Source organism: Mastomys coucha, unplaced genomic scaffold (assembly GCF_008632895.1).
Source record: "Mastomys coucha isolate ucsf_1 unplaced genomic scaffold, UCSF_Mcou_1 pScaffold11, whole genome shotgun sequence".
Taxonomy (NCBI): Eukaryota; Metazoa; Chordata; class Mammalia; order Rodentia; family Muridae; genus Mastomys; species Mastomys coucha.
Genome location: NW_022196893.1, coordinates 29,785,534 through 29,794,812, shown reverse-complemented (window position 1 = coordinate 29,794,812; position 9,279 = coordinate 29,785,534). Strand labels below are relative to the sequence as shown.

At 46.3% G+C, this 9,279-nt stretch overlaps 1 protein-coding gene across 3 annotated transcripts in view; it reads right to left on the bottom strand.

Moving 5' to 3' along the window:
- Tex49 (testis expressed 49) overlaps positions 1-9,279 on the bottom strand; it is a 21,287-nt gene that overhangs the window by 3,723 nt on the left and 8,285 nt on the right. For all 3 annotated transcript variants that reach the window (XM_031354869.1, XM_031354853.1, XM_031354863.1), the window contains one exon: positions 718-840. In XM_031354869.1, the coding sequence (XP_031210729.1) occupies positions 718-840 (123 nt within the window). The remainder of the gene's footprint in view (positions 1-717; positions 841-9,279) is intronic.

Genomic DNA, 9,279 nt, shown 5'->3' with positions numbered 1-9,279 from the left:
TCCCCTCTTCCCCTCCCTGTCTCCCCCTCCCCCTCTTTCCTCTCCTCCCCTTCTCCCTCCCTTTCTCCTTCCCCCTTTCTCCTCTCCCCTTTCCCCTTCCCCTTCCTTTCCCTTCCTCTTTGCTTATTTGTTTCATTTGTTTGTTTGTTTTGAGACAGGGTTTCTCTGTGAAGCCTTAGCTATCCTAGAACTCATACTGTATACAAGGCTGGCTTCGAACTCAGAGATCCACCTGTCTCCTGAGTGCTGGGATTAAAGGTGCATCTCACCACGGCCAGGGTAGGAACCGCTTTCTGTAGAGAATACAATTCCTTGAAGATTCCCATGGCACACTGTATGCATTGAGAGTCTGTCCTACAAGCTTTTCTGGAGGAAGCCAAAGACCTCCAATTTGCAAGTGGCTGGGAGAGGTTAAATGGCTGAAGGAATTTCACCAAGGTCACCCAACTTGTTTGGAGTTTGGGCTCAGTTCAAATGACAAAGCCGGTGCTGGCTCTCCTTGTCCTCAGCGGGTGCAGCAGCGTGACAAGGGTGCAGCAGCCTGATAAAACACCATGTATGTTCTTTCTTGTTTCAGTGTTGTGCTGTGGTCCTCACAGTTCTGGGAGCCATAGAAAACAGGACAGCACCCCCTCTCCCCACCACTGAACCTGTGACATCCTAGCCCCTCTTCACGAGCTCAGACTCATTTCTTGTTTCCCACTCCAAGGTACTTACACGTTTTTAACAACACCTTCCGCACAGCTTCCTGGTACCTCTCATGGCTGTTCTGGTGCACAGAATAGTTACCGTCTTCTGAGATGATCGGGGGAAGCCTTGTGGGCACTTCGTCCTTCTGGCCTAAAATGAGAGGGTTCACTTTGAGTACTTGGCAAATGGGGCCACTTTATTCCCTGATTTTCCTGGTCGCTGTCGCTGTGCCAACTAGGTACATAGGGATCTTCCCTAGCTCTGATGTTCAGTTCTCAGGATCCCAGTGGTTAAATCATCAAGCCCGTGATAGAGGGGAGGGAGGAAGAACTTGGGGTCACAAGAAGCCCTCACCATTCTTCTCTGACTCCCAGATTTTGAATGGCTTCCCACTGGACTTGGGAGACCGGATAGATACTTAGGAGCAGTGCAGGTGCAAACAGGCATAGACTGTCCCAAGACTGACAATGGCATAGAAGGTCAAATGGTCTGAAAGTGGAAGTCAGGTTGCTAAGTCCTGGAAGATGAGCAATCGTGGGCCAGGGCAAAATTAGGAAGGTGCTTCAGAAGCAGGGGAGCTGGGGGTGGCTTTCTGTTGACTGGAACCTAGAATGCTGGGTGATGTGGAGAGGAACCAGCATGGTGGGAGGGGGGAACCTGGAAAGGTTGTGCATTGGGAACATGGTGGTCACATTTTGGAATCATCTTTTTTTTATTATTATTATTTAAAGATTTATTTATTTATTATATGTAAGTACACTTCAGACACACCAGAAGAGGGCTTCAGATCTCATTACAGGTGGTTGTGAGCCACCATGTGGTTGCTGGGATTTGAACTCATGACCTTCGGAAGAGTAGTTGGTGCTCTTACCCGCTGAGCCATCTCACCAGCCCTGGAATCATCTCTTATAAAGCAGATCTTGCACCTCACAGAGAAGGCTAGCTGTCCTTCACCAGGCCTCTCAAAGCGAAGGAAACAGGCTGGGCTTACACCACAAACACATCTAGATTTTATTTGTTTGTTTGTTTATATTTAGGGCAATATTTCACTATGTAGCCCTGGCTAGGTTGAAACTTGTTATGCAGACCAGGCTGGCCTTGAACACACAGAGATCTGCTTGCCTTTGCCTCCCCAGTGTGGAAATTTAAGCTGTGGTCTAGATTTTTTTTAAAGATTAATTAATGAATTCATTCATTCATTTAATATATATGAATATGCTGTTGCTTTCTTCAGACACACCAGAAGAGGGCATCAGATCTCGTTACGGGTGGTTGTGAGCCACCATGTGGTTGCTAGGAATTGAACTCAGGACCTCTGGAAGATCAGTCAGTGCCCTTAACTGCTGAGCCATCTCTCCAGCCCTGTGGTCTAGATTTTGAGCTAAAGATGGGCTTTCAAGGAAGCTGTATCCATACAGAGCTTTTGCTAGTGATGGGCACCAGCAGCAGCAGCTTCACTTGTTTCTCCGAGCAACCCGCAGGACTGTGTCTCTGGGGCCGGCAGTGCCCACCGTCATGTCCAGTGCAGCAGTGTCTGCTCGCATCTCAGAACTCTGAGGAGGAGTGGAGGTGACAACTTCTAAGATGCAGGATAGAATGGCTTGGTCAGGGGTGAAAAGAAGGGCGTTGTCTCGGGCTGCTCCAAGATTTCTTTTGGCTGTTCCACACAGTTCGTCACCCAGGCCGTCAAGAAGCTGGGCCCTGGCCTCTTCTTCCCTAGCCAGCAGGCCCCAAGACCCAGTTCTTCACCTTGTGTTCCCCGTGTCTCTGTTCTGTTCTCTGCGCTGTGGCTCTGACCCACTCCCTCAGAATTTTATTTTTTCCCTTCTTCTTAGTGCTTGTCGTGGACGGGGTCAGTATTTACCCTTTTCCATGGAAACTGTTGAAGATGGCTGACTCATGTCCTCGAGGGTGAGGTGATGTTCTTTCTCAATCCCTGTTTCTCTCATCTCCCTAGCTTGGCCTCACTCACTCAGCATCTCTCTCCTCACCTCTCCATGTTGCCCTCCAAAGGAAATCTTTAACATCCTAGGACCAAGGATCGTGGGCGTCCTGACAGCTCCGCTAGAGAGCTGTTCTGGGATCCTGGCCTGCAGCAGGGGCGAGTCTGCACTTCCAGCACTGAGGGGTCTTTTTAGAAATGGTACCATTTGAGCCTGGCTGTAAAGCTTTAGGCAAGGTAAAAGTAGCAATATTTCCATGGACAAATTGTTGTGGACTGAGGAGTAATAGTAGGCGTATTTCTGGTGGGTGTTGGGATCTGGGTGGAGAGTAAATTATGGTTTTAAATGCAGGTGACAGCAAGGGTACCTTCTGGTCTCCAGGCGTCAGACTGTTCTTAAGATACAAGCAGATGATGCTCTCTGTAGCAGGCTCTCAGCTTTCCATATGGATGGGAGCTGCGTCTGGAGTCTGCGACAGTCTCACCCGCTTGGATGCCTGCCACTCGAGTCAAGCATGCACCTCGCTCCTAGGGTTCCTCTGGTTTTGTTTTTCATTTTTCCTTTTTGTTAAACTCATGTTTCCGCCTTGATATTCTTGGTAACTTCTAGCTTCCCCAGATTGCCCAGGTTTGGAAGATGCCCTCATGAAGGGTGGGTAAGAGCCATGTGATTGCTTAGGAATGCTCTCTACAAAGGACGAGGTGAGGGAACTCCCCCATGCTGGGGAGCCAGATCAGCGTCTTATTGGCAGTACAACAGATGTTCTTCACACAGCTCGTTGCTGCCTTGTCTTAAATGTTCCTGGTCAGGTAGTAAATAGGAGGGACTGTGATAGCTCCTTCTAGAACTGGGCCATGAGTTGGGGGTTGCCATAGGAGTACATTTAGTGCATTGACTGCACTTTGAAGACAGCCTGGGCAGTACGAGTGTGCTTGCATGGATCTTGTTCTCATCCTACCTAGTGATGCAGAGTTTTAAGTATTACAGGCCGTCTTGTGAGCGGGGGATGGGATGCTCCTAGAATCCAGTTATCCACAGACTTAGTGACTCCTTGAAGTCTGACTTCGAGGTTAAGGGTTGGTTCTAGGTTCTTGGCTCATAACGGCAACCGTACCCAACACACAGTTCTTGCAATTGTCTTGGTCTCGCTGGTTTACAAACTGTAACACCACTTAACGAGAAATTCATACAAGGTCAGGATGAGAAAAAATGTTACGGTATTGTACGTAAAACCACGATGGTTCCTAGACTGGCGGGCTGGCTGGCCCAGCAGTTAGGACTGTTAGCTTGTCATGCTAATTTGAGAAACAGAGTTCATCTCACACCCACAAGAAGGCTGGGTGTGGCCCCATGCGTGCTTATAACTCCAGCACAGAGGAGACAAAATAAACAAGGGGATCGCTGATGTTTGCTGGCTGCAATTCTAGTCCAAAAGTGGGAGCTCTAAGTTCTTCAGGAGCCCTTGCCTCGAAGGATCAAGGTAGAGAGACCGATAGGACATCTGGTGCTCTCCTCTAGCTTCCAAGTGAGCCCAGGCCTACTCACATACATGTGCAGACGTCATATATACATAGACCAAACACACGTGCGCACACACACACATACACACACACACACACACACACACACACACACACACACACACATTTAACTTGAAAATGATCCCTGTCTAGGAGGTCATATCAAATGGTATTGGCCTGGGGATATTAAGATGACTTGCTGAAGTGTGTTCGGAGGGTTGTCTGTATCTACTGTCATTGCAAGGTCATTATCTGTGCTCCGGGAGGACGGGGACAGAAGCAGAGCCCAGGGAATCAGATCCTCAGGGTATGTTTGCCACACTCACAGTTCCGTGCCTTTGTGTCTTCCTTTAGTGGTGTGCCTGCTCATTCCGAGTGTAGGAAAGCAGATGGGGCATGAGCCGCAGAGCGACTTAATGCTGCAAGCTACTTAGGTAAAGTGGATTTCCTAGAGATAAAGAGAGCTAATACTCATGTGCCCCCCTAATAAGTAGGAGCCATTTTTTTTTGTTTTTTTTTGTTTGTTTGTTTGTTTGTTTTTACAAAAGGAGACAGAGACATGGAGAACTTTAGTTATTTGCTTTTGGTTGCAAACTTACAGGTGGCAGAAACATGAGTTTAACCTTAGTCACTTGGCTCCGGAGACACTTTTCCTGACCATACACAATTGCTTCTTGAAATAGCTATGTGGAGGTTTCCAGGAGAGATGGGGGACTTGGACTGACATCATCAGACCCCCCTTAGATCTGTATACAGATGGGCTGGAGAGATGGCTCTGCAGTTAAGAGCACCATCTGCTCTTCCAGAGGTCTTGAGTTCGATCCCCAGCAACCACATGATGGCTCACAATCATCTGTGATGGGATAGGATGCCCTCTTCTGGTGTGTCTGAAGACAGCACAGTGTACTCATATATATATATATATATATATATATATATATATATATATATATAAAGTAAATAAATAAATCTTTTAAAAAAAGAAAGAGAGAGAGAGGGGTGCACAGATGATGGGGTTGGGGGTTCAGCAAGTGTGACTGCTCACCTAAACTCAACCTTGAGTTGCATGGGGGTATGACATCATTGTATTGATCCAGAGGGTCATGCTCTCTGAGCTTTACTGAATGTAGGATGTAATTTCTGAAAGTTAGCACTGGAAGCAGAAAAGACTGGGACTTGGTAAGTCGCTCTCCCAGTGACTTGGACCAGTCCCAATGGGGAAAAGCACAGAGGGAAGGCCGAGTCCCGTAGGAAAAGTGGCCCATCTGCTGCTATAAAGTCACCAGTGGGGAAGTGGGCCTACTCTGGAGGCTTCATCGCTGGCTGTGAGGCACATGGACATCTCCCTGCCTAGTTTCTGGGATGACACCTGATAGCCTGTGGTGGTTATAAGCATGTATGATTTTAAGGATACAGTCTCATACAGTTGCTCTATGTATCATAAAGGCAGAGGGTCCCTGGCCAACTGTGTCACATGTGCTCCTGTTTGAAAAGCTGGAACTGCAGTGCCCTCTGCTGGAGTTTACAGGCGGGCATCTCCGTGTTCCCAGCCAATGGGTCACCAGCCAGGTGGCTCAGAGAACAAGAAGCCTAAGATGGAGCAGAGGCCATTGCAGGCACGATTGGAAGTTTTTCCTTCCCTCCCTCTAGAGGGAGTGTGTGTGTGTGTGTGTGTGTGTGTGTGTGTGTGTGTGTGTAGATCAAAAGACAGCCTTGGGTGCCCGCTCTTGCTTTACACCTTGTTAGAGACAAGGTTTCTCTTGTTGCTTGCCTCTGATATGCCAGGCTGACCTGTGCTGCCGGACTCTCCCATCTCCTCCTATGGGTGTGTACCTCTGCACCAGACTTTCCTGTATGCTCTGGAGATTGAATCTCAGGTTGTCAGGCTCTCTTTGCCAGTGTTTTACATACTAAGCCATCTCCCAGTTCATCTATATTCTACATTAAGCTAACTCAGTGCCTGGCCTGGGTTGCCTCCCAAGTGCTGGGATTACAACGTGAACCATCACCCTTGGTACCTAGTCTTTAAACTCTACAACAAAAAGGTAGACACCATCTCCATTTACAGGTGAGGGGCCAGAAGCACTTTGGACCTGTATAGTGTTGGCTCTTTCAAGCCACACAACTCTGGGTACCACATGAAACTGAGGCTCTGCCTGTCGAAGCCTGCCCCCAAACATTTCCTCTTTGCATATTTTAAAACGAGATTTATTTCTGTTTTATGTGTATGTGTGTGCCTGACTGTACATACACCACATGCATTCTGTGTCCATGGAGACCAGAGGAGGACATCAGGATTTCCTGGATCTAGAGTTACAGATGGTTGTGAGCTGCCATGTAATCGCTGGGAACTGAACCCAGGTCCTCAGGAAGAGCAGCCAGTGTTCTTAACTCCTGAGCCATCTCTCCAAGCCCTGTGGTTTGGTTTTGTTTAATCAGGAGGAAAAGAAAGGAAGGATTCAGGACTGGAGGAATATCTGACTGACTGCATTGACTCACTTCAGTGAGTTTTCATTATGACTATAGTAAGAACAGGGGGAACTTTTTTTTTTTTTTTTTGAGTTGAATGTTTTAATACACTCACACCCACTAGGAAAGGGAAAAAAATCATCCTCCAAAGAAAAATTGTGATAAAAATATACCATGGTAGTAAGAGTGCCTGGGAAGATGACTATTAATAGTCTACTTACAGAGATGCCTGTGTGGCTGGCTGAAGGGCCACGTCAGGCTCTGAGCTTGCAGAACAGGTTGAAGCCTGAGTGTGCATGGTCAGAACAAGTGTCAGGCTGCGTGGGTGGAAGTACATTGTCCCCCTTTGTCTGCAGGAAGTATGCGCTAAGTCCCTCAGTAAGTGCCTTAGACTGTGGGCTGTGCTGTACTCTGTATGGACCATGGTTTCCCTGTATCTACATCCCTGTAATATGGTTTAACCTATAGAGCAGCACAGCAAAAAAATTAGTAACTAACAATAAAATAGTAGCAATATACTAAAATAAAAATTCTGTAAATCACTGGAGAGATGGCTCAGTGGTTAAGAGCACTGACTGCTCTTCCAGAGGTCCTCAGTTCAATTCCCAGCAAGCACATGGTGGCTCACAACCATCTGTAATGGGATCTGATGCCCTCTTCTGGTGGGTCTGATGACAGCTACAGTGTACTTACATATATAGAATAAATAAACCTTTTTAAAAAAAAATCTATAAATCGTGTGTCTCTTAGGACCTATTATAGTGTACCCACCCATCTGGTGATGGTGTGAGGAGTAAGGGAGTGAGCCCGAGCAAGCCCACGTGGTGGGATGGAATGAATGAATGATGGAGGTATTTATGTCTGAGCGTCAGTCACTGAACAATGGGAAGTACTGATGTCACTTATTACCCCCTAGGCTAGATCTAATTTTGAGAAACATCGGGCAATTCCCAATTAAGGATCATTCTGTAAATGCCCTGCCTGCATGCTACAAAAATGTCAGTGCCATGAAACAGAGGCAGCAGAACCATGTCACATTAAAGGAGATGGAAGAGACATGCTCATCAAGGCAGAGCTCAAGCCTCAATTAGATCCTTGAGGAGACATTTTGCTGTAGGAACGTTAATGTGACAACTGGCAGGACAGGAATATTGGTTGCTGTAGGAACGTTAGTGTGACAACTGGCAGAACTGGAATATTGGACTGCAGGTAATTAGGTGACATAGAAGCACTAACGGTTTGCTAAACTGGATTTGTGCCGTGGGCGATTGTTCTTAAGAAATGCAAACAGGCAGAGTATAGTGGCATATGCCTTTAACCCTAGCATTTCTGAAGCAGAGGATCTCTGTGAGCCTGAGCCAGCCTGGTTTATGTTTACGTAGCTAGTTCTAGGACAGATAGAAATTCATAATGAGACTGTGTCTCAAAACGGGAAAGAAAGAAAGAATGAAGAAGGAAAGTGAGGAAGGAGGGAAGTAAGTAAATAAATAAATGTTTAGGGTAAAAAGAGTATGAGAAATTATTTTTAACTGCAAAAAAGGCAACTGGGTAAGAGACAAAGCAAAGGGGGCTGGGGAGATGGCTCAGCGGGTAAGAGCACTGACTGTTCTTCCAAAGGCCCTGAGTTCAATTCCCAGCAAGCACATGGTGGCTTGCAACCATCTACAATGAGATCTGACGCCCTCTTCTGGTACATCTGAAGACATCTACTTATGTATAATAGTAAATAAGTCTCTCGGTCAGAGGGAGTGAGGTCGACCTGAGCGAGCAGAAGCCCTAAAATTCAATTCCCCAAAACCACATGAAGGCTCACAACCATCTGTATAGCTACAGTGTACTCACATACATAAAATAAATAAATCTTAAAAAAAGAGAGCGAGAGCGAGAGCGAGACAAAGCAAAGACTGGCAGAATGGTGACATGTGGCTGGGGCAAAGGACACAGAGAACTTCCTCGTACTAGTCTTAAAATTTTAAATTATGTCACCAAAAATGTTTTTTTAAGCTGGGCAGTGGTGGCACATGCCTTTAATCCCAGCACTTGGGAGGCAGAGGCAGGAGGATTTCTGAGTTCGAGGCCAGCCTGGTCTACAGAGTGAGTTCCAGGACAGTCAGGGCTACACAGAGAAACCCTGTCTCGAAAAACACACACACAAAAAAAGTTTTTTAAAAATGATAGATTGCTCCTCCTATGAGTTTATTTCTTTTCTTTCTCAGTTCTGCTAAAATAAGCAAGCATCTTGGCATACACTTTTATCCTAACACTGTGACATAGAAGAGGCAGGCAGATCCCTGTGAGCACCAGGCAAGCCAGATCAACATGGTATGAGCAGGAATACACAGAGATCCTGCCTCAATAAAATGAAATGAAATAAAGCTAAAATATTGTTATTATCAATCACATTTATATTAACTGTCAAGGGAAACAATGTAACAGATGAGATATTTTAGAACTATCTGTGGAAACTATCTAACAGAACACAGGATGTGTATTTAATCTAGGTTTTTTGTTTGTTTGTTTTGTTTTTGTTTTGTTTTGTTTTTTGAGATAGGATTTCTCTGTATGGCCCTGGCTGTCTGGAACTCACTATGTAGACCAGGCTGTCCTCAAACTCAGAAATCTGCCTGCCTCTGCCTCCCAAGTGCTGGGATTAAAGG